Source organism: Marmota marmota, unplaced genomic scaffold (genome assembly GCF_001458135.2).
Source record: "Marmota marmota marmota unplaced genomic scaffold, marMar, whole genome shotgun sequence".
Classification (NCBI taxonomy): domain Eukaryota; kingdom Metazoa; phylum Chordata; class Mammalia; order Rodentia; family Sciuridae; genus Marmota; species Marmota marmota.
In genome coordinates this window covers 34953471-34979192 of record NW_026000174.1, presented here as the reverse complement: position 1 = coordinate 34979192, position 25722 = coordinate 34953471, and the positions used below count along the sequence as shown (strand labels likewise).

The window sequence follows — 25722 nt, the reverse complement described above, 5'->3', positions numbered from 1 at the left end:
TGTCTGGATGGGGCTGTGTTTTCCGTGCCCGGGGGACTCCGCTCCTCCCACGCCCGACCCGGTGAGTAGCGCTGCGCCTCGCGCACCTATTTTCTGGGGCGCGCAGGCGGCCTGAGCTACGTGCAGCCCGGAGGCGGTTGTACTTACTGGCTGGGAGCTGGTCGCTGGGGACCTGGGTGACAGGGAAGCGTGAACCTCTACCAAGGACCCTTGGGACCTTACCGGGGAGGTCAAGGCTTCCGCCTCCTTGTTGCCCTCTCCAGTTTTTACCTTTGGCAGACTGGCAAAATTGAGTTTGTTGGACAGTGGCATACATACACAGGAGTTGCTGTGTATGGACCGGTCTTGGAGGTGCAGTGGATGAAGTTAGGGTGCAAAAAGAAAATTACCTCCGTGAAGTGCCTCACTGTACTAAGAGATGTGTCTTTTCATGTGTCTATACGATCTTTTTAAAGAAGGTGCTCTTTTTTGGAGATTTTATTCATCAATGATTTCCTTTTAGTGTTTATTTCATTTGAAAAAAAAAATCTTCCTTTTAAAAATATTGTGTGTAGAATAGCGTGTACAATGTGTAAGAGTGCCATATTTAACAAAAATACTGGACGCCCAGGTAATCTGAATTTAAGATAAACAAAGACTACATTTTAATATAGATTTATTCCATGCAATATTTAGTATATATCTATATAAAAATAGTTGTCGTTTATCTAAAATTCAAATTTGAGGAGGGAATATGTAGTAGAATACATTTGTACTTGTAGCTTTTTATTGTTAACAGTATATTTACATTAGTCTTTCTTATAGGGAATTAATAACAAAACAACAACAACAACAACGAAAGCAACAACAACAACAAAAAACTCCTAAATTCCTCTCATTTCTTCGGTGTAGCTAAAAATGAGTTGAAAAAATGAAATATTTTAGCTGTTCATCCATTAGGTTATAGGTACTGAAAGATCATGTGATGTATGAAATATCAACTTGTCTTAGTTGCTGCTTTTGCTTTTAAATGAGGTTAATTTTGTTTATCTCGCTCTTGATAAAAATGCCACTCTGTCAGCATTTGTTAAGCCCTGCACCCACCCACCCCCATCCCTGGGTTGTACCCTCTTCCCTTGATAACCACTCACTGTTGGCTGTCACTATATAGGTGAAGTTTTTCCTGAGATAAGTAAATGTATTCCCCACCATACCGCCTGCACCTCCTTTCCTCATTTATTCACAATGCCATTGATGTTTTCCCCAAACATGCACTGAACTCTGACATTTATTTACTTGATTACATTCCTTTCTGTGCCCTCATTGCAACTTATGTTCATCTGTGTTTTCACTGCTGTATTCCCAGCACCTAGAAAGGTTCATAAGGCAATGGTGGTACTCAATGATTTGTCCAATGGATGAATAAATACATCATGGCATGGAAGACAAATTATTAATACCATTCCCCAAGAGAATGCTATTTATTGACTTATATATTTAAATATTTTACAACTAAATAATACATGGTATAGAGAAATAATATTCACTGTTTTCCAGCTTGGAACATTATCACTCATAAGTTTACTTCTTGTTCTTATCCAACACAGTATTAGTCCATTTCATTCAGGAATCTTTCCTGAAAACACCTGCCTATTCCATTCTCCCTTTTTAACTGGCAGCTCCAAACTGTGTATCTGCCTCCTTGTAATTTTAATACTACTTGTTTTATTATTGTCCTGTTTACAAGCCCTTTTTCAAAAAGAAAATAACATTATTATATAGTACATACTGCTTATATTATTTTATCATGCCCTAATTTGAAGGTGTTTTGATTTGGAATATGAAATTCAGAAAGCTGAATATTTTATAAATTTTCTAATATTGGTATTTTTGTTGTTTTGTTTTGGCTGGGAGGGACAAGGTCTCCCTATGTTTCCCAGGCTTGTCCTAAACTCCTGAATTCAAGGGATCCTCCTGTCTCAGCCTCCTGAGTAGCTAGGGCTACAGATACAAACCATTCCTAGTTTGAAAAATAGCACTAATTGTGAAATGTTTCGGGTCAGTACTGAATGTTTTTGTAATTATACTACTTATAACAGTCATAAAATTTGTACGTAATAATGTTTGGTTTTGAGGTTTGTTTTTTTTTTTTATTTTTACATATTTTCTTTAGGCAGAGAAAAGAGCAAAGCTTGCAGAGGCTGCAGAGAGAAGACAAAAGGAGGTAAGATTAAAACTAAAATTATGCCTACTTACAGAATTTTGTATTTCACTTTTTATAGATGTTTATTATTAGTGATAGTATTCTGTAATATAAGTGGTGTCCAATATCCTAAAAATATGAGTCTAAAGATAATCACTTAAAATATAATTTCTGTATTTCTCAGTTACATTGATATGTTTACATCATTTAATATATGAGGATTAGCCTACAGATGTTTTCTGCAAGTTTAGATGCTCTTATAATAATATTCCTCCTTGGGACAAAATAGCCATGTTTTATAAAACAGTAACAAATATGAAGCAAGTTTAGGGGAAAATTGTGTATGGTTGCAAAATATTCAATGAAGAAATAGCAGTGCATTTTACATAAGGCTGTTGTACAAATGTTCTTTGTTACCAAAATAAACCAACTTTCTAGCCCCAAAGAAAAACCTAAAAACAAACAAACACACACACACACACACACACACACACACACACATTTTAGACAGCAGATACCAACATTTTTTTATACCTCTTTTTAAATTACTTACAGGCTGCATCTCGGGGAATTTTGGATGTCCAGTCTGTGGAAGAAAAGAGAAAGAAAAAGGAAAAAATAGAAAAACAAATCGCCACATCTGGGCCCCCACCAGCAGGAGGACTTAGAGTAAGTATTAAAGTTTACTTAAGACTTAATTTAACTGGTATTTTACAAAACTTAAGTAGCAATCTATTCAATAATTTCCTCTGAAAATGCATTATGAGAAAAAATTGAAGTAATTTAAAAGTAGATATGTGTTGAAAGAAATGTCAATTTATTTTAACATTCATTAGGATAGATTACTGTTTTTTTGTTCTAAAGAGAAAATAGTACACTTTTCATATTACTATATTTTAATACATTCACTTAATATAAACTTAAATGTGTCAAAAATTCAGGCAACATAGAAAAGTATGAAGAACAATGTAAAAATCCAAATTCACTGCCATTTTGACAGACAGTATTTATAATCTCCATTTACACATCAATCATTAAATTCTGTTTTGTAGTCTAAATTTTTTTACTCTATGATTTGGGATTGTTGATCTTCCCATTGCCACTCATTGTCATAGTTATGTAAGTGTTAATTCTGACCACAGGGTGTACAGGTGTGAGCTCTGCACACATTCCTCCTAATGTAGCTTTTGCAAAGGGAGATAGATACAGGATATATAACTGTGGAGAAATTATTCAAGCTTCCTGAATTCTGGAGTCTTTACTGTGTAGCAGCATTGGAAAATTTTTATCTTATATTTTATAACTCAGGATAATGATTCATATATTAAGATTTATTCTTGGTTTGCTTTTAAAGAAGTACTTTTCTAAAATAAGTCTATTTGTGAAAGGGACAATATCCTCAATTTCATTTATATTTAATTTGTCAGTGATTTATGAGTGGTTTTTAGGTCTTTTCATTTTCTTTGCAATTCAATTTTGGTTTTGCTCTAAAACTACACTCTTCCTAGACACCACCTCCCTCCACCCTACGTATCTGTATACCCCTAAATTGAGGGACATGTACTTGAGGGGAGCATCGTTAGGGCAGAATTGATTCTAGCTCAGGAATATCATGTAGAAATAAGAGTTATATCTTTGTTATTTTAGCATTGTAAGTTACTCCATTTAGTTTCAATTAATGAAATTATTTTTTTTCTTTCTTTATCATGAATTTTTAACAATGTATAAAAATTGATTTTAATGTTAAGATATATAACGTGATCATTGTGCTGTTATTTTTATATCTTTATAAAAGCAAAATAAATCTAGTGCAGAGTTGGGAGATGACAAGGTCAAAACTTCATTAGAATCAATTTCAATATTCTGTTGAGATAAAGAGCTATATTACTAGGTGTAATTCAATGTAAGGTTATCAAAAACAAATAAAAATATGAATGGTAAATTTTAGAACTGGAAATAATGTTGAGATCCTCTGTTCCATTGAAATAGAGATACTTAGTTAAATTCACATAGACTGTTATAAGAAAAGGATACTTTAATCTACATACAGTCTGAATTAAGAAGATCCTTATTTTACATGTTCTAACCTAGTAAATTTAACATCTGCTTTTTAAACTCTAAGAAAGAAAAGGACTTATTTAATTAAACCCAAAATTTCATACTCTGAAGTATATAGATTATATTAGATTACTGCTGCCCCTTCAAAGTGTTTTAAGTAGAAAACATCTCCAGTCTTAAATTTAGTGTTCTTTGTTTTGTGTGTGTGTGTGTGTGTGTGCTGCTTTTTTTTTTTAACACAATGCAAAAAGTATTTATTAGTGATTTTTCAAAATGATACTATAGCAAAGTCTCTAGCCTCTTTATCCATCCTATTTAGTAAGCATGTGTAATTTCAGGAACAGGTAAATAAATGTTTGGCTCTTCTACAGGACCAAGAAGAATTTGCTTTAAAAGTATTCAATTTAACCTACTACTGTTCATCTATTACAATGCAAGTTGCCACGGTGATGTTTCCTTGGGATAAAAATCAGCAAAATATTAGCTTAGAATTCAATCTGGCATCTCTTATAGGAGCTCTAGGTAAAAATTATTAGCCACATTCTATCAACAGAGAAAGTTCCCAAAGCTGGTACAGTCTCTGCATCACTCACATCTTTGCAGAACTGGATTAGACCAAGTCCTTCAATTCTAGAGGCAGATTTCCATTCAGGTGACCTTTGACCCAAGTTTCTATTGTGATTACTTCATCACCATAGGGTCTTGAACATTGTTTTAAAGGGAAGAATTTTAATAATTATCTATTTATTTTTAAACATTCCAGTAAATTCTGAATAACTAAAACGATAGAATATTACTCATCTATAAAGAGTGAAATTATGGCATTTGCCAGTAGATGGATGGAACTGGAGAATATCATGCTAAATGGAATAAGCCAGTCCCCAAAAACCAAAGGTTGAATGTTCTCTCTGATACTAACCCATAACAAGGAAAAGTAGGGAGGGGAAATATAGAAGTTCATTGCTGCTCTTATAAGAAATCTTTCTTACTGAATAAAAATGATTCTTGGGGCCATCAAGCTAGACAGTGGCAGAGATATTTTTCTCAAAAAGAGTGACTTACTCTCAGAAACCACTCTTGCTGCCTACTTTGGGTTCTTTTCCCTCAGGATAATCATTTCTGCCCCCAACACACTGGCTTTAATGGGCATGTTCCTACAGCACATCCAGAGCCTGGCATTCAAAACATTATTTTGGAAGCTCAGGGATAAAAGAAGAGAAAATACAAGGTAGAGAGAGTATCTTAATCCTCAAATCTCTTGGTAATTGTACTGCATGTACCCATTGATTTGCTTAGATATTTTGTCTTTTTATGCTTTTAAACCATCATGTTATCTCAGACTTTTGACCATAATGCAAAGTTTAATGATTAGTTTTTAATCATAAAAATCATGTTGCAGGTTTGGAGCTATAGCTCAGTAGTAGAGCACTTGCCTAGCATGTGTGAGACACTGGGTTCAATCCTTAGTACCACATAAAAATAAGTAAATAAAATAATTAAAAAGAATTTCAAAAATCATTTTGCATTTCTAGGTCCCATATTATTATTTTTACGTATTTTTAATTAAAATTTTGTGACCTAGTTTTAAGTAAAAAATTACTTTTCTCTATTTTTGTCTTTTCTAGTGGACAGTTTCATAAAGCATGACATGAATGGGAGAGTCTACTGCCAGTAGTTGTTCAACATCTGCAATCAAATGGAATTCCTTAATTTAATTTCTTCTCTTTGAATACAAGAAGAGTCAAACTTTGTAACATTAGTGCACTCAAGTGCAGTGCTAAGTCCGTACTAAAGGTATTGGAAAAACTTGATTTTCAAGCTTAGGAATTAGTGAGACCTTTCATTAAATTCTTATTTTCCTATGTTTGCTCTTCTATAGAAGTGATTTATTTTTTCATAGTTAAAATATGGATCTAAGGCTGGGGTGTAGCACAGGGTAAAGAGTACTTGCCTACCTTGTGTGAGGCACAGAGTTCAATTTCCAGAATCACAAAAATATGTGTACAGATTTAAATAGCATATATACGTTACATGTAAAACTCCTGCATATACCTCTAATATTAAAACTTGCAATTATAGTTCCTTCCTTTATAAAATGACCTACCTGCTTATAGTTGTGCTGCATGACCTTATATCTGTTTTTATTTTACTACATTTGAAATCTTTTGCTCAAACTTATGGACTTAGTGCCTTTAACATGATCATCAGGGAACATCTTGAGAATTCGTTTGAAGGGCTTATGTGAAGAATGCTATACATTTTTATAACTTAGTAATGAATATTTATAGGTAAATGTTGAATCTCTATTTATTTTATATTTCTATAGCTTATAAAATTTACAGATCATTTTACATTATAATAAAGGCTTTCTTTGCTGAATTTAAAATTATATATTAGTCATACCATCAGAGGGCAGTGATGTACTATTGTGTAATGTCAGACTAAGCTCTTTAAAACTCTATGTAGAAATTAATGAGCTAAAGAATCTGGATGAATTATGAGAGAGAATGTATTTGTTCATAAGCATTTTTATTCTTTTGTATTTATTAAAGAATACTTATACGATTCATACAGTTGTAAAATTGCCAAGGCAAGTATGAATGTAAGAAAGATGTACGTACAGTATTTAAAAAACATGTACATACAGTATTTAAAAAATTCTACTTCAAACATAAAAATATTATGTAATTCTATATGAAGCATAGACATAAATTTTTTGATTTTTATTCATTAAGAGCTTAAGGTTAATAGTATTTTATTTTTCTTTTTGATACATAATAAGCTAAAATAGAAGAATTACTATTAACTATCATGGATGCTGACTCTTCTAAATGGCAGGGTCACATATCTGAGCCCTAAATTAGAATGTCTAGATCCTAATTGCCAATAGAGGCTATAAATTAAATAGACCACCCCTCTTGATTTACAGAAGGAAAACTGAGCCACTATTTCACTCATCCCTCCTACAGGCTTCTATTGTATTGCAATGCAATTGTACATGTTACTTTTTTTTTTTAAGAGAGAGAGAGAATTTTTTAGTATATATTTTTCAGTTTTTGGTGGACACAACATCTTTATTTTATGTGGTGCTGAGGATCGAACCCAGCACCCCGCGCATGCCAGGTGAGTGCGTTACCGCTTGAGCCACATCCCAGCCCAAGGATAGTGAAATCATTGAATTTTATTTTAGAAACCCAAGTTTTGACTTTATATGATTAATTTCTCCACACAAACAGAAAAAGGATCATTAATAGCTGAATGGATACAGAACTAAAGTATCCACTTAGCCTTCCTCCTCTGTTAATATAACAAGAACGATTTTCCCTTCACTGTGTCTTGAAGAAGTAGAGCTTGGTGTACAAACAAATGATTACTTCACGGGACAGCACTGTATTTCTAACAGCAGTTTTATCACAATAGATGTTATGTGAGAAAGAGGAAGGTGTTGCTGTATTGCTTCTGGGGAAAACAGTATATGCTGTTCCTGTCCATCATGACCTGTCTCCATGGTGTGGCCCACTTTCCTCAAAACACAAGCATTACAGGGACAAAATGGTGGTACTCAGATATTAAGAATATTGTTAGGAAGATGAAGACAAAAGGGGAAGCTAGATGCTTGATAAGAAACTAGTAAGTGACTTTTAAAATACACACAATGCATTTTCCTCATAAAGTTATGGATCAGTTCCTGTGAAAACCATAAATAGGAGGGAATTTTCTCTAATTTATCACTTAAATAACATTATAATGATTAATATGCCATTCAAAGTCCCTGTCCAGAATACTAAAAACTGGAGCAGTAAGATGCACATATGTTGCTATCATGTTATGTAAAATGTTTAAACCAAATCTTAATTTGATTCATTGAACTATTAATATGGCTAATAAAAAACTCTGTTATTACACAGCTCCTTTATGACACATTGCATGTTTTTAAAACATCGGTATGTGATTCTGTTGTTTGACCAATCATATTCAGAATGTGATTTAACAGTTTTACCACATGGTTTTGTTATAAATTCTGTATTGCCTTTGGAGTATATAAATATACATTTTTAATATAAAATCTGGCTTTGACCATCTCTGTTTACCCAAAATCCTATCTTTAATACATCTTAAATAATTAGAACATGTGTTGGTGGTTAGAGACACTTTCGTTTATTTGGGATTATCAACAGCAAGCAAGCTAATGACTGTTCATAAAATCTGTAAATTTATACATGGGCATACTTCTTAGTTTATACTGTAAGGGAGAAATGATGTTATTAGCCTAGTTTTTTAAGAGAAATTATGGTATAGTAGAGGGCCTATCATCTTGGGTATCCTAGGAGAATTGATATAAGCTGTGAATTTTTCTTTTTCCAAAAGTTTGACTAGTTTATTTTTCACTGATAATTATGTTCTGTCCTTAGAAAATAAAAGTGTATCTTGTGAGTTTTGAAAAGTAATTTTTGCATAAATAGATCAGCAAAATGCAGATAGATATGTTTGCCTATCTAATTTGAGAATTAAGGCATATTTTTTTAACATCTCCAGGCAAGCTTTAAATGATGTATATGCTCTAAGCTGGTTCATGTATGGTAATGAGGCCCTTTCCTTTGATTTTCTAAATAACACTGACACAAAGCACTTGTGTGTATACCAAAATTTTTTATTTTGAATCATCTGTGTTCCAACAACTGTGTTTTTTTGTTCCAACAATTGGGTGTGCCTCCTTTTACAAATATTGTCTCAAAATAGGACTGCTCTGGTTTAAGAACTAAACGTGCATAAATTCCTTGATATTGATGTGACATCTTTGTTATATCCTGAACTTCAGTGGCTAACTTTGTAAGACCGTACTTAGCTTATGCTGAGTTTCAATTTAATGCCCTTCATATTTTAAGGGCAGAACATTGCAATTGTCTTTTCAGTGACACAATACCCACCACTTCATGAAGTGGGCATTGCATCTTAATTTTTATTAAGAAGTTCTTTCCTTTGAGCTGCATTGATGGCTAGACGTTTCTGTCCATTCACCTTCCATCTATCCTTCAGGCTATTACAAAAAATCTGTAGGCAAGACATCTAACAGTTCCCGTACTAATTTCCAAACAGTCCAAACTGAATACTTTGAGAGTTTCTGAAGTCATTCTTCGGGTGTGGATGAGTCAGTTTAGGAACTGAACAGGATTTCTCCATCCCACAGTAGGAGAAATAATACAGTAAAAGTGGTTCACAGAATAGCTCCAGAACCAGCTCAATCTGCATCTTGTGCTGGACTCATTTCTGGCTGTGTTCTTTTTACTGTTTATTTACCTGGACTTCATTTTTTGGATATTTCCCCTCTGTTATTATCATTCAGGTTTCTAGATTATATTGACTTGGAGTCCTTATTTACATGGATAGGACCCATCTTCTCCATCACGCTCTCCTGGATCTTACTTCTAGCTGAGAATAAGATGATACTAGCCCAGTTCAGTCCACTGCCTGGCCAGTCTTCACTCAGGAGTCAGCAAGAGCCATTTACATTTCTTCATTCTCTTCTGAACACAGTCTCATCTCCCCACATCCCTTTTCAGTACTGATTAGTTAGGAGCTGGACCCCATGCTGTAACCATTTTCTTAACAATATGTAAAAGATGATTTTAGATGTGGTATAGGACTAATAATCCTCCTCTTCCCCAAAATATGCTTCTGCCCTAATTCTAAGGATGCATAAATATATAATTTTCTATACCAAAGGAGATTTTGTAAATGTGATCAAGTTAATGACCTTTTTGGAGGCTTATCCAGGTGGACTTTACTCATCCAGGTCCTTAAAAGTTAAACTTTCCAACCTATGATCAAGGAAAGATGTGAAGAAAGAAGGATAAGTTAGATTATTTGACTGTCCTAAAAACTCTCAGGGAAATAAGCCATTTGAAGATGAACTTTATTTCAGATTGAAGCATTGATAGAGAAACAAGTAACATTTTAAAAATTTATGTTTTTAATTTTTTCAATCAGTGAGGACAATACTTTGCTGTTTATTGGTACAAAACAGCCCTGTCCAGGTATATGAGGGTATACATAAGTCTGTAATATAATTAGCTACAGTGAATTTACTAGACAGCATAGCAATGTAGGATTTAGATATAGTTTAATTAAGAAAATGCTTTAAAATAACATGAAGTAATGAATATTCGTACAATTCACTCATCAAAATATAAATGTATGTCAGCTTGTGTGTGTGTTACACTAAGTCATGCTAAACACAGATGTATGCTTATGTGTGTGTGAAATCATAAACTATTCGCTAAGGGGGTGTCTTGAAGACTTCCAAAAGTACCCCAGATATTTGGTCAAAAATAAGAGATAAACTTTAAGGCAATCTTCCAAGTGAATGTAAACTTTTCTGACTTGGCCTTTCCAGTAAAGTATTACTGTTCTGAGTCCTCTGAACTTATTTATAATGTCATTGGATATTTTTAGTAGCACATTATCACACAAATTGTTATTTTGTAAAAAATAGCTTAAAAAATTCTGCAATTATAAAAATGTCTGGGGTGCTTTTACTCATAACATACAGCAGGCACTTTCTGTTGACTTATCTTCAAATCCTAAATAATTTCTCCTGGAAGTTTTATCTTGAGCATCTATAGCTAGAATTGTGTTCCTAATATTGTGTTCTAAATACTATGCTCACGTATTGACAAATAATAATTTGTCTATAACTCATCTAATTGAAATCTGAGTTTAGAATTTCTTTGAATAGGTCATTTTCTACAGAAGCATTGAAAATAAATAGTGCTACTCTTTGAACATTTTGCATTATGATGACATTTTTTTTTCTTTCTGTTACGCCTTTTTCCAAAGTAGTTTTCAGAGCATGTGAACTAAACTGACTACACTGGAGAAGTGGATATAGGCCATTCTGAGAGTCCCCTTGTCATAACCAATTAGTTTCATTTAATCTCCTTCTTAGCCTTATAGTTGGCAGAGACCACCAAGTAATTATCAGGATTCATGTCCTTAAGGGTTGGAGATTTACTCTGGATGGGGGATGTCTTGCCATCCACACGGGAGATCTGCAGCATTCGGCAGGGGTCATGTTTCAACAAATACCCTGCAAAAGTCTCCCATCCTCCTCCCACACGAACCATGACATGTTTGTTGTGCAGCATCTGTAATGAAAAAAAAAGAGCAAAAGTGTTAAATTCCAAGAATTCTTACAGTGTCTAGAATCAACTTTCAGTTCTAGTGGAATTAGTACTTCTGTTTGTCTTGCATTTCATGCCCCATTGTTTTTCTGCTGGTTGCACAGAGCCTGAGTTAGCATACAGTTTATGAAAGCAGCTTTGTGTTTTCCATGCCAGAGGCTCTTGGGTAAAGATCCCCAGCATCCCGCTTTGCCTAGGGGAACCAGCATCTATGTATACTTCTTTGATTTTCTGGCTACCAATAGTCCAACATAGCTCTTACCACTGCCTCTGGCTCCTGTCTATTTCCTCAAATTAGTGCTCCATTCTTCCCACTGGGTTATTTCTTGCTCAACCAGAATTTGAAAGACCATGAAAATGTCTGCTCTTGAATGATAATGTGACCACACAAACACTTGATATAAAACAGAACTAAAAATGCATGCACAGAAATTGGATGATTCCCTAGCCATTGTTTGAGCCCTTCAAGGAAAGGTGTGTTTGAATAATTAAACATTTATGATTTTCTTTGGTCTTTTCTTCCTTATCACTGCATAATTCACCTTAAAAAGACAAAAACAAAAACAAAATACAACTTACCTCCAGACCCAGCTGTAGATTTAAAAAGGGACGAATAACGTGGTTTATTCTGTCTAATAAAAATGTGAGAGTCGTGGAGACTTGGCATGGAATGTTAGAGTCTGTAAACAAGTCAAAATAACACCTGGCATTTTGCCAGGGGAATGTTAAAGTTCGTAAACAAGTCTGGATGGTGCCTGGCAAAATGTCAGAGGGAGTGGTTTGAGAAGTAACAAAACCGAGCCATTAGGTGTAGAGATTCCTGATTGGTTGACTGATGTATCTAGTTTATGCTAATTAGATAAGCTGTGTGGAATGTATAAATACTGCTCCTGTCCTGCAATAAACGGCTCCTACTCCTGCTGTATCAACGTACACAAGTTATTCGTCCCCCCCCTGATTATTCTGCTGCAGCCGGACTGCGGCAGATGGTGGCCCGTTACGGGGAGCCCCGGGACACTCGGGGGTAAGTGACGAAAAAAAGCTGCCCGTCCATAGATAGGACGGGGGCAATCTGCTCGTCCCTAGGCAGATAGGGCGAGAGGAAAAATGGCCATTTCAAGAAAATGGAGAAGATTGATACAGTATGTTTGTGTCTTGTTTTGTCTCAGTGTATTGTATTGTCTTTGTGATGAAAATATGGAAGGGGTGAGAAGTAAATTACTAAGGGAAGAAGGCACCCCAGTGGAACCAAGAATAGTTAGGGCATGTGTTGATAAGAGCCCAGGAACTCTAGTCAGAAAGAAAAAGAAAGTTCAGAAGAAGAAGGATTATCAGGAAAAAAGTTGCAGCAAAAGGCTATTACTAAATACTTTTCGTTACCGGAGGGTGCGTGAAGCGGAGAGGCGGCTGCCGAGTGTGCAAGCCGGTCACAGCGCAGCAAGGATTTTCCAAGAGGCGGCGGCGACTGGCCCTTCCCCGCCTCCTGGCCGGGGAGCTGGCTCTTCCACTGCCGCGAGCCCAAATCTAGACCTGACCTGGAGGCACAGTCTCGCAGGCTCTTGCTCCCTGTGCCCAGTAGCAGTTTGAGTCCGGGACACTCCCCAGGGCCATCTGGGGCTGCCCAGGCACTACAGCCAGCAGAAGACGCTACTGGTGTCCCTGATGTTTGGTCATTTTCAATGCCAATAACTAAGCTACAATGGTTCTCCCACACCTGGAAGCTGATGAGTAATGAGCACTATTAATGCTTATTTCAAATGCAAAAAAACCTTGAGATAATGTACTAAATTGTTCAGAAGGTTGTTTTCTTAGTAGAATGCTACAGGATTTTCTTTAGCCATCCGGAGTTCCTGCCTTCGTCCCAGTGCCGGTAAAGACCAAGGTGGAAGAATTTCCAGTGTTGCTGAAAACCGGACGAAACTTCGGCTGAGAAACGGACGAGACTTCGGAGCTGTTGCTGTTTCTGCTACTACAGCTTAGGCTAGCTGCCTGCAGAACTTACCTGGACTGTGATTTAAGCTAGCTGCCTGCAGAATTTACCTGGACTGTGAGTTAATCTATTGAGACACTGCTTTACCTGGACTGAGACAACAAACTGTAATCTATAACAAATTGTAACTCGGTATCTTTGCTAACAGTGTCATTGCTGGTATAATTTTTCCAAGGGCTTCTTGCATGGAGCCATCAAGTGGCTTGGTATTGTGGCATTTTGTATCCTCCCTTTCTGTTTGTAGCAGGTTATTTATGGTGTTTCTGTAAAAACCACTATGGTCATTATTTAAATTAAACAAAAGGGGGAAATGTTAGAGTCTGTAAACAAGTCAAAATAACACCTGGCATTTTGCCAGGGGAATGTTAAAGTTCGTAAACAAGTCTGGATGGTGCCTGGCAAAATGTCAGAGGGAGTGGTTTGAGAAGTAACAAAACCGAGCCATTAGGTGTAGAGATTCCTGATTGGTTGACTGATGTATCTAGTTTATGCTAATTAGATAAGCTGTGTGGAATGTATAAATACTGCTCCTGTCCTGCAATAAACGGCTTCCACTCCTGCTGTATCAACGTACACAAGTTATTCGTCACCCCCCCCTGATTATTCTGCTGCAGCCGGACTGCGGCAATGGAAAACCAAAAAAAATTGACAGTGGTTTCTTCAAATATCAAAATCTAATAAGAAATGTTTTGTAACCACCCTCCTACTGCAATATTATGGACACACACAGGCAGTGCAGCATCAGGAAGGGGAGGGTCACGGTATGTCAGGGTCATTGTGGATTACACATGGTCTCTTTGAGTTCCTTTATATGTCAGCTTAACACCTGGACTTTACTGTCTCCCATCCAGAATGAGATGACTTGTGCTCATACCACTTTAATTTAGCTTTTGAGAAAGTGAATCAAGTCTTGGACACCCTTTCTCTATGTCTGGGTCTACAAAATTTTGCACATGTGTTTAGGATTTTTATGAAATCTTATATATCTGTCTATAGCCTCACTGTAAAAATCCTGATTCATGTGGTTGACCTGAAGTAGTTTTAAAAATTAAATATTATGCAAACTATTAAAGTATGATGGATATCAATAAAAAAACCTTAATAATTAAATTGAGTAAAATTCCATAGGCTATTCTCATGTATAGTTGTTATAAGTTTAGATTAGAAAACATCTTCTAAATTGAATTCTTTAAATTTATTTTAGTCTGTAACTACCCATTCAATAGTACGTCAAGAAGAATCCCTCCAATATAAAGTAGGTTTTATAAATCAGGATTTAACTTGCAATACATTGCCTCTCCTGGCTAGCCTTTGGTACCCTGTTTTTGTTTTACAGATGAAGATGCTAAAAATCTTATCTTTTACATGATTTGCTTAGGATCCAGATTTCCTTACTCCAATCTAGAGCTTTCCCAAGAGCAGTTCCAACTAAAAAATATATAATCCATCAAGGCTTTTAAAACTTGATCAGTATATTCCCGAACCTACAAGTTTCTTTGTCTCTATTGCCTACTTCAAAACTTAGACAGTGGGACAAAAATTGCAAAGACTATTTCAAAACAGCACTTTGACCCTTTCTCCCACTGTCCCAAAGAGCCGCTTTATCCATTACTGAATTTCTGCCACTTCCCAGCCCTGCTAATTGCATCCAAGATTTGCCTCTAAACATTCTCCATTCAATGCCTGTGGCAATATGCCCAATTGACTTGACTGTGAACAGACTCAGAAACCAGAAAGATCCACCAGTCAGAACAGTTTTTAAATAATTAACGCTGGGAGTGACCCACATATTTTTCACCATGGAGTATACTGATCATTTAGGCACATATTGTGCTTGCATATTCTTCAGTGAATTTGCAGGACCCTGAAAAGTGAATCCCAGAGTCAGATCGAATGTCAACAACATAGGAATTAAATTTCTGCCCACCTCCTCTTCCACATCCTTCCTCTGGCAGTTGTAGTTTTCAGGCCAACATTCTTACCAGAATCATAGCTGAAGATTAGCAGAAAACACTCTTATAACATTTCTAAGTTCACTTTTCTTCCTTGGTAATTGGAGGATAATGGACATAACTGTATTTCTGAGTGACTTCAGACTTCTTACATCTAACTTCATCCTGTGAAAGTGCTTTTAATGAGAACCACATTTCAAGGAAGCATACATTTCTCCCGAGCTCTAAAAGCTTTGTTGATGGAATGACTGTGTGTGAGGGGGAAGTGAGGGAAAGGGTTAGTTGGTTTGTTTACTCATTATGAAAAATTAGTGTTTCCTGTGATTGTCTCCTTTTGATTGTGTTTTGTATGTAATCACTGCAGAGATATTTTTCTCCAAAGGTATAGACTGACCATCCTCCCACTCCCAAACTTTGAAACAATGAACAAACAACATAATTTATACCTACCTTTAAAAAATTTTACCACAAAATTAGATTCTTTCCTTTTAAGAAAAAGATACAAATTCCTGTAAAACATTTTTATGTGGTCTACTGCAATACTGCTTCATTCAAGACCTCAAGATTGGGGCATTGTTAATCCTAAAATCAGATATCAGGTTTCTTTCTCTGGAAAATTTTCATTCGGTCTCAATATTATATTTCATTTTCACAAATTTTCAAAGACAGGTTTTTATTTTTCTCCTGGTCTTTCCTCTTAACTCTGAAGCTTGGGTCCTCACAAACCAACCAAAAAAAAAAAAAAAAAAGAATTACATACAGAAATTCATTAACACACCTTTCACTGAGTGCTTTTTTTTCTTTTTCTTTTTTTTGGTACCAAGGAGTATTTAACCCCTGAGCCATACTCCCAGCCCTTTTTCAATTTTTTATTTTGAGACAGAGCCTCGATAAGTTGCTAAGGCTGGTTTTGAACTTGCTATCCTTGTCCCTCAGCCTCCAGAGCAGCAGCTGGGATTACAGGTGTGTGCCACCACACCCAGCTCTGAGTGCTCTTCTGATGAAGCATTTATCAAGGGCCTATGCCACTGCAATCCATGCACACATATATTTTTTCCTACTACTTAAAAACAAAATGGATTTTCTGTATTTTCAATATTGATTCAATATTGAAGAGGAGCAGTTACAGAATCCATTATCTTCCCTTATGCCTCATTTTGGCTACTCCTGGGAGTTGGAAGGAGTTCAGGTTGATATTCTTAATTTCCATAGTAAAACTTAGACATCTTAACCCTTGAAGAGATACATGACCCTGTCTTTGGATATATGAGAAACCAAACTTGTCTGTCAGCTCTAAGACATTTCACTCCAGGCTCAGTTGGACCTTGTTAATCAATAGCCTGTAATTTGCTAAGAAAGCCAGTTGTCAAAAAGCTTCTAGGACAGGATTAAGATAAAAAGGTCACAGAGATTTGACATCCCTGATTATAGAGATTTAAATTGCATGCCCCTTTTTAGTATGTGTTCAGTCTTTAAAAAAAAAAAAAAATCCAACACCCACCCCATTTCCTTCTGTTTAACACAAAATCATGTGCACCTCTAAAAACAATATTACACTTAATTCTGTCCTCCCTATCATTTTGACATTTTTGCTACAGTGAGTTCCAGCAGAAGGGCTCCCTCAGCTGGTTTAAAATGGAGATTGTAGATTTGCTCCAAAAACTCAATCCATTTTAGGGATTAGTGACATTTTAGACCTGGTTCTCTTATTTGTTTTTTTGTTTTGTTTTGTTTTGTTTTTTAATCCAGCTCCATTTCCTATTCTTTCTTTCTCAAACATTCTACCCATCCCCACTCTTGTTGGTTTACTGATAAATTCACCCAGATCAAGCATGTTTCTTCTTTCAGCCTTTTCTATCAGCTCATTTATCTGAATCTATATTTATTCTTTTCCTTGCCTTTCTCAGATCTCCCATCAAATTCAATTCCCTTCATAATGACACTCTCACTATTGGACCTTCTCGAGCGAGCTACCGCTTGAGCCACATCCCCAGCCCCATACATTCGAGCTTCTTGATAGTAACAAATATGACCTTGGTACATTGAAATCTAACTTCCTAATTACTGTACAAAACACAATGCACATTGCCTTTGCCCCTTACTTCTTAATGGCTGGATATAAGAAAAGAATCACCTAGCTTCCAGATGCCTCAAATCTAATGCGTGGCCCTAATACTTATCTTTCTTGATTAATCTGTCAAGTAAAACATCTCATGACATTTCACAACATCTTCCTTGAAACTTTCTACTCCTTGTCTACCAATGACAAGACTCTTTGCTGTGTAACAAATACAGATATCGGGTTTCTTTCTCTACCTCCTCTATAGGTTACATTTATTTTACCTTTTTAGGTTTTGCGGTTACAAAAGCATTTGGAATGATTCTGTCCTTTCTTTACTGCTTTTTTCATTCTAACCACTCTTCATTTGCAACCTCACCTCTACCTTGACCTCCAAACTACAACCCTTGCCCTTGTCTCTACCTGAGCATCAGAGTATACAAGCACAGCAGGCTACTGTCCTTTACCAGGAAGCCCCCCAGACCTTTCCTAATAGGGATGGTGGCACAAGTTTCTTCTATAGCTACACAGACACCAAACATTCATTCATCCCTAAATGTTTTGCAAGGTCTTTATTCCTGTTGCTGATATTTCCTTCAATGTCTCGTCTTTTCCTTTGGCTACTATAAGGTTGTTTCTGACTCTAACATTACCCCTTCTGATCCATTTAGTAAACTGTCTCCAAAGAGATTTTTCTAAAATGCAAGCTTGACTTGATCATCTCCTGCCTAAACACCTTCATGAGTTTCCTCTCTCCTGTAGGCAGAGATTCAAGTTTCTTTATCTGCATTTATTATTCTTCATGCCAAGCTTGTCTACCTTATATGTCTTCCTGTTTCCTGGGAGCCATGAATTCTTTTAGTTCTATATTCCAGATAACACATTCCTTTTTTTTTTCATGCTTTTGCATGCTAGCTCCAAATAATGAAATGTAATTTCTGCTCTGCTTTCCCCACTAACCAGGACTACCAACATTCCCGATTCAAATAACACCTTCCCCTAAAAAATCTCCCATGACCATCGCCCTCATCAGATAAGCAACTCTTTCTTTGCTGTGCTATTTATTTCATATAATTTCACTGTTACCATCATCTTACTACATTGCAAATACTGACTTATGTGTTCCTTTTTATAATGTGTGTGCTCTGTGAAAACCAGAACAACATATTTCTTATTTTTGGAATCTCACATGTATAAACTCAGGACAGGGTCAACACTGTCATCACATAACACAACCTTCCCTCTACACTTTCATTGTCTGTTCTTTGCCTGATCCATGGTGTTGCTGTCAGTATTACTCTAATTTCATAGTCAGGAAAACATCATCTTAGAAGTTGGGCTACTTGTGTAACAGCACACAATGCAACCAGTGGGCAGAACTGGGACCAGAGTCCTTTTCTCTTAACTATACCTACTTATTCTGCAAAGCACCTATATTTGCATTCCAATACATTTGAAGTTACTTATCAGTGATAATTTAGCACAGACAGGCTCTCATTAATATCAGAAATAGCAGTAAGTAGAACGAGCAGACTAACTGTGTTTATGTTAAGTGATTATTATATAACTCTATAATAATTTTATTATAGAGTTATATCATAATAAACTCTAAATATTGAATTTAATTTCAGAAGGTTAACATTCCATGGCCCAGGTTTACTTCAGCAATAAACATGTGTCAAGTGTAGGTAACAGGATGGAGTACTGTCACCCCCAGTTACCTGTTAGCATCATCAGGACTAGGCTTTGATGCTCTGTCTACATCTTATTGTCCTTTAAATTAATGCTTCATAATGTTGAAAAATTTTATATTCTTTATTCCAAAAAGTAGCCCCTCTTGATAGGAAGCATCCCATCAATGTCATGTCCACTGAGTATGTATTGAGCCTGTAATCTTTGGTCATTATTTGCTGCATTACGTCTTAAGAAAAACAGGTTAGAGTTGCTACACATATCCTCCTTCAGTGAATGGTACAAAGCGGTAGTTTTGCTCATTAGCTCCTACTGGCCTTTACCATTTTCACAATCTGCTCATTCTTCACTGTGGCTCTGTCCTACCTGAAGGGAGAAGATCCATTAATGGTTTAGAGAATACTTGCAATGCTGAATGGAAAAACAGAAGACAGTAACAAAAACTCGATGTTTCTCCCAATGGCCTTCATGAAGTTCTATAACTGTGTCTGAGCTGTTGCAAACACTGCACACATTTTTTTCTTTTCACATCTCTGGGTGACACACATTCTTTGCCCCAAATCCATCATCAAAACACAAAGGTCGAATATTTTTGCTGATATGTGGACGCTAACCCACAATAAGTTGGGGAGGAAAGAATAGAAGTTCAGTAGATTTGACAAAGGGGAATGAAGGAAAGGGCAGGGGGATAGGAAAAGGAAAGACAGTAGAATGAATCTGACATAATTTTCCTATATATGTACATGCATACAGTACAGTGAATCCAACCATCATGTACATTCCCAAGAATGGGGGCCTAATTAGAATAAGATATATTCCATATTTGCATAGTTCTATCAAAATGGATTCTACTGTCATATATAACTAAAAAGAACCATTAAAAAACAAACAAATAAGAAAAGAATTGCTATACCTTAAAGATGTGTTTTCGTTTTTAAGTAATTTCTCTCAGAAATGGACAAAATACTTTCATTTTTATCAAGGTCAAAATAAAATGCTTAGGAAAGTCTTGCTTTCTTAGGAGGCCTCTTCCTGTATGGCAGTACAGGGGACCATCCATATTCCTTAGATGATATACAGTGATATAATAAGAGCACTGACTATGTGCCAGAAACAAAGAGGACAAAAGGAAACAAAGATCTATAGAGAAAAAGAGAATAAAAAACACTGAGGTCACTGGCAATGCTCTGCCTTCACAAATGTCCAAACAGGCAGAGAGGGGGACAGACAGGTGTTCACCAAAGCCAGGCCAGAAATCTCATTTCCTTTATTCCCAGTGTAGAACACAGCTTTGCTACCAAAAGACTTATATCATTCCCAGAATTATTATTCTGAAAAATCAATCCATTATTTCAGAGTGGGTAAATCACTCATCTATTGACCCAGCCATGGTTTATGACATGTCAGATGAGTCACCATCTCTGTTCACTGAATTGTCAGACTACAGTGTGTGTCCCTAATGCCTGCTTTCTAGCACCACTTTTTAATCTGATTTTCCTAAATTTATCAGGTAACAGACAATCTCATAGCCAACTAAATGCTGTAGCTCATCCAGATATCTATTCTAAAGGGAAAAAAATGGGTTGAAAGGAAATAAGTTAATTCTCACATGTAAACTTAGAACATAATGGAAACGTCCAAGGTTGTAAAAATGATCAATCAACAGCTTGCTGCAAATCCTTGGAGGTTACTGCTGTATCAAGGGGCCCAGTGCTCAGCTCTAATGACATGTGGTAACAAGATTTCAGAAGGGAGACATTTTTTCTTTCTAATTATGTAGCTTGGAGAGGCAGGCTGGAATCACATTATGTGCAGGTATTTAGAGCCTAAGTGAGAAGTAGAATGTCTTTTTCTTGTTCTTAGAGACATTAATTAGTGTTTAGAAGCTGAAATATATCATCTCACTTTTCATTGAGAGGGAAAAGCCTATATATACATAGATCACAGAAAATTATAGGCTTTACTAAATGAAAGGAAAAGATCTCATAAGAGAGTTGAAAAAGTATTATGGATTCATTGGTAATGTACTTGCTTTAAGGTGACCCATGCTTATGTACAGCTTAGCTGTATAACAAACAAGCAAAAACACTGACAACAGAAATAAACAACACCTAACAGAGTGTATCTTTTGTGTGAGCAGAATTTCCTACTTGAAAGCTTTATTTAATTAACCCCCCAGCAGAGATCTGCCTAAATGTGCATGTCTGTCCCAAACCATAATTCCTGTGAGAGGTTTCAGGTATCATCACCCTCTCAGGATAACACTTGACAAATCCATTTCATTCTGACACTAATCTTGTGCTGGTGGCTCTAAAAATCAAGGGTGGAGAGAATATCTGTTGCATGCCCTGAACACCAATGTTATGGAAACTTCCAAGGTTGTAAAAATGACCAGACCCCCTGGAAGCCTTTTAGCAGGATGCTCACAGACTCTCACTGCACTAATCTAATCCACCCTCTAGGGTCACAATAAGTGATGTTTCTAGAAGGAGAATCTGGTTATACTGCCTGACTTAAAACCCTTAAAAACCTGCACATGGTTTCTCCATTGTCTACAGTGTTTCTCAGACATTTTCAGCCTCCCAGAGCACTATGATTGATTAAATTCTCACTGGAACAACAAACAAGCAGTGAGGCAAAGATTCTGGGATTCTGGGAAAGCAGTGGTGGTACAGAGGCAGAGCCAGTAGCCCCTGGGTAGGCAGAAATATATATAACTTGGACATTTTTCTAGCAATTCTAGAATCCCCTTTCTTATCTCTGTCAGCTACCTCCTTTGCCATAAGACTGATTAATCTGGCACACAAAGAACTTTATAGTCCAGCTACCATTTTTACTTTAAACATTTTCCTTAAGCCCAATGTCAATTCACCACTGAGCTTTTTAAATTTTTATCCTAAGCCTTTTTTATATTTTTATTTTGAGATAGGGTCTCACTAAGTGGCTTAGGGTCTCATTAAATTGCTGAGACAGGCGTTGAATTAGCGATCTCCCTGCCTCAGCCTCCCAAGTCACTGGGATTACATGTAGGGGCTCTGTGTTTGGGATTGGGGTCTCTGATATACTTCTTGTGACAATTCTGGTGACTAAGAAGTTTCTGGGCAAAGGCACAGAATGCCTGGCTGCTAAGAAGTTTCTGTGCAAAGACAAGGGATGCCTGGCTGCTGTAGCCATATCCTTCATGAGGAAGATCTGTGTTGGGTTAGTCTTATCAACTTAGAGCTTCATCTCAGGCACATAGCTCCTGGAAATATAGGAACTCTCTTGTTAGAAAACCACAATATTTCATTGAAACTAAATCTGTTATAAATAGTAACTTTATACAATGGATTTTCTTAAGAGCTGCACAAAGCTCCTGACATTGCATATTGTAACTATGAATGTAACTGCAAACTAAGTAACTTTACTGTTACTCTAAACAATAATGTACTAATACTAATGACCTAATGTAACCTATTGATATAAATAAAGCTTGGCAGCTTGGCCTCTCTGCCATTCTTCCATCTTTCTTTCATACCTCTGCACCTTGTCTTTGTGTCTCCCTTATTATTTTTCCTTAAATTACAGGTATGCACCACCACGTCTGGCTTTCCTTTACCACATTTTTTTTTTCTCTTACTATGTCAGAATTACTATATCTGACTGTACAGGTTGTACAGTCAAAGTTTCAGTTCTTCTGGGTCCTACTTGTCTTTGGGACTCAGAAACAATATCACTCTCCAATAACCCACCCCACAGATATTCTGAACTCAGAATTACCACAGTTTCATGCCTATCTACATGCAGATACTTGTTGCACATTGACCAGGTGAATTAAAGAGAATCACTTCTTTTGGTCATTCAATGAATATTTGTTGAGTGCCAGGCAATTTTAGTTCCTTGCTAATTTTATAACCTAGGGGTCCTTGCACAAGTATCAAGTACGCAATGTTTATTGAATGCTTTTTAAATGAATGTCAAATGTATAAATTCTTATTAAATGCACAAACAAAATTAATACTTACTACATCTACATCGAATCTTCAATGCCTGTTTGCAATCTTTCTGTATTGTTAATGGGAAGAGAGAAGATAGTTAATAGCAGAAAGATCAGTAGAGTAGAGGGAAGGGACCAGTGGGGAGAGAGGAGAAGAGGAAAAGGGGAAGAGTTGTGGACTGATATAAAGAAAATTATATTCCATGATTTTGTAACTATGTCAAAATGATTCCTAATGATATTTGTAACTAAAAAGAACCAAAAAAGGTTAAAGATTCTCAGTTAAGTTGTAAATATTTTTTGCACAACATAATGTTTAAAGTAAACAATATTATAGATACTTTAATTTTTTAAAAAGAGAGAAAAGATAGGAGAGGGTGAAATGATTTCTGTGCTAATTTAGAAATAAGAGCTCTAAATAAATCACAATGTGAATGGCAATCCACATCAATCTGTACTTGGAGAATTTCTTTGAGAGAAATAGAGAACAAAGTGATAATGGGAACCACAGGGGAAAGGGGAGATTTATATGGTGAATGAAGAGACAAAAAGAAGAAAGTGAAGAAAGAATGAGAAATTTTAAAAAATCATAACATAATGCAGAGTTAATCAAGTGCATTTTCTTCATGATCTTACTTCACAAATCCTTTTTATAACAGGAATGCATTTTTTTTAGAAAAATGGGTTATAGGAGGAATAAATTGCTTCATTAAATTTTCACACCCCCTTTTCTGCCTCTGAGTGCTTAAGTGTTGGGGGTCACTCAGCACAGCACTTGCTCTCCTTAAGCCTTTCTCCACTCAATGGACCACAGAGGCACATATTTCTGCCCAGTCTCTTTCCTGCTCTCCACTGCAATGAAGCAACCATATTCAACACTGGCTGCCTAGAGGAGACAACAGCCCACCTAAATTTAGCTCAGCTCAGCCTCTTGGGATATCATATGCTTCTAACACCTCCTCACCAGCTCCATTCACTGTGTGTTTTTACAAGCCATCATAACTTGGGCAAAAATATTGTTTTTAGAATGCAGTCATCTGCTCTCCAGAGGAAGAGTGTTAAATTAATTTATAGAACAACACACGCTGTCATTGCCTAATAATATTGTGAAATGGCAGATGCTCAAAATCAGGCAATGGGGAATTCAGCTATTTGCCTAAGGTACCTGACACATGGAGGAATGAGTGTGCAGGTGTTCATGGAGAGTTTCCATGTTGAAAGCTTGAAACCAGTATTTCCAGATAAGTGATAAGATCACCTGTTAACAAGGCAAACATTTGTAGGCTTCCTTGTCAGAGGTTCATTTCAACCTCTAGCTACGTGAGATTATAAATGGTTAATTAAGTCCAAACTTCTATAATTAGCACTTTATTGTTTACATATATTTTTCATGTTTATCATCTCATTTTAACTTCCTAACAGTAAACACTGCATTACTTTACTATCCACTTTTCTTCAATAAAACTTCAGAAAGATGTACAGCATGGCAGTAATGAGAACACTAGTTTAATCTTTAGAATACCCAGTGTTAGCTACCTGTAGCTTGTTGTATAAATATAATATTTACTTTCTTTGTACCTCAGTTTTTTAAGAGATATGGCTGCAGTAATTCACAAATTCTATATTTGTCAGGACAAAGATATGAATATGTATAAACATGGAGCAACAATCCCTAGAACTCTCAATAGTAGCCTGATATTTTTATTCCATTTATAAATAACAACATTAATGTGGTTCTGCTACTCCTGCTACTCCTGATTATGACAGAATTCTTACAGACTGCATCTCATTTAATCCTTAGAGCAACTCTGAATGGTTTACATTATTGTCTACATTTGCATATGAGAAAACAGCACAGTGAGGTTAATTGCCCAAAGTTACCTAAGCTAGAAAGCAGCAAAGTTTATATTTGACCCCAAGTCTCTCAGAATTCAAAGAAAATGCTCATTACCATGAACTGTACACCTTAAGGGGGCTTTGCCAAGGGTTTACAGTCTTCTAAATCTTATCTGGACTCTTTTCCTGGGCAATACCTCTTGATTTTAGGAAGACATCTTATGATGTCTTCACTGATCATATTGCCCAACTGTGATTGTACCCCAAGCCCAGAACAAAAACAGTGACTTAATGCATGATTGAAAGATTTGGCTTGAGTTTGAACCTCATTATTTTACTCTAGAAAACTGTTGAAAGTTAGGTGCACCCAGGAAGCTTTTCCTGGGCCCTGCATTGCAAAATGGAACCATATAAAGGCCTTGACAATCTGAAAAGTACTTCTTATTTCATCTTGTTTTGTAATCACAATTACTCAGTAGTTTGAAGACATAGCATTATTGCTTCCATTATCTAGATGGAGAACTGGATCCTCAGAGAGATGAAGTGGATGGCTCAAGGGCTTCTACTTCTTCTGATGCGCAGTTGTGTGATCCACTGTCTTAAATAGTAAATCAGACATTGGGAGGATGTCATTCCCAAGCGGACCTTTGAATGGTGAATTACTATACTACCATAAATAGTGAGTCAATTCCCCAACATGAATAGGGCCTTGAGTCAGAAATATTCTGAGTATTGGATCTGGAGATTAAAACAGAAAAAAGGAAAGAAAGAAAAAAGGCAGATGGGGGGCGGGTGG

At 36.2% G+C, this 25722-nt stretch overlaps 2 protein-coding genes across 13 annotated transcripts in view; one reads left to right on the top strand and one right to left on the bottom strand.

Moving 5' to 3' along the window:
- Positions 1-6: 6 nt before the first annotated feature.
- LOC107134305 (small VCP interacting protein) overlaps positions 7-25722 on the top strand; it is a 66932-nt gene continuing 41216 nt past the window's right edge. For 2 of the 3 annotated variants that reach the window (XM_048788505.1, XM_048788506.1), the window contains exons 1-3: positions 7-61; positions 2153-2203; positions 2738-2851. In XM_048788505.1, coding sequence (XP_048644462.1) covers positions 8-61; positions 2153-2203; positions 2738-2851 — 219 coding nt within the window. In that variant the 5' untranslated portion in view covers position 7. Of the gene's footprint in view, positions 62-2152; positions 2204-2737; positions 2852-5865; positions 6103-25722 lie in introns of those variants that run through there. The other variant, XM_015476420.2, reaches the window with a different exon arrangement.
- Gas2 (growth arrest specific 2) overlaps positions 10134-25722 on the bottom strand; it is a 125371-nt gene continuing 109782 nt past the window's right edge. For all 10 annotated transcript variants that reach the window (XM_048788500.1, XM_015477714.2, XM_015477715.2 and 7 more), the window contains one exon: positions 10134-11385. In XM_048788500.1, coding sequence (XP_048644457.1) covers positions 11167-11385 — 219 coding nt within the window. In that variant the 3' untranslated portion in view covers positions 10134-11166. The remainder of the gene's footprint in view (positions 11386-25722) is intronic.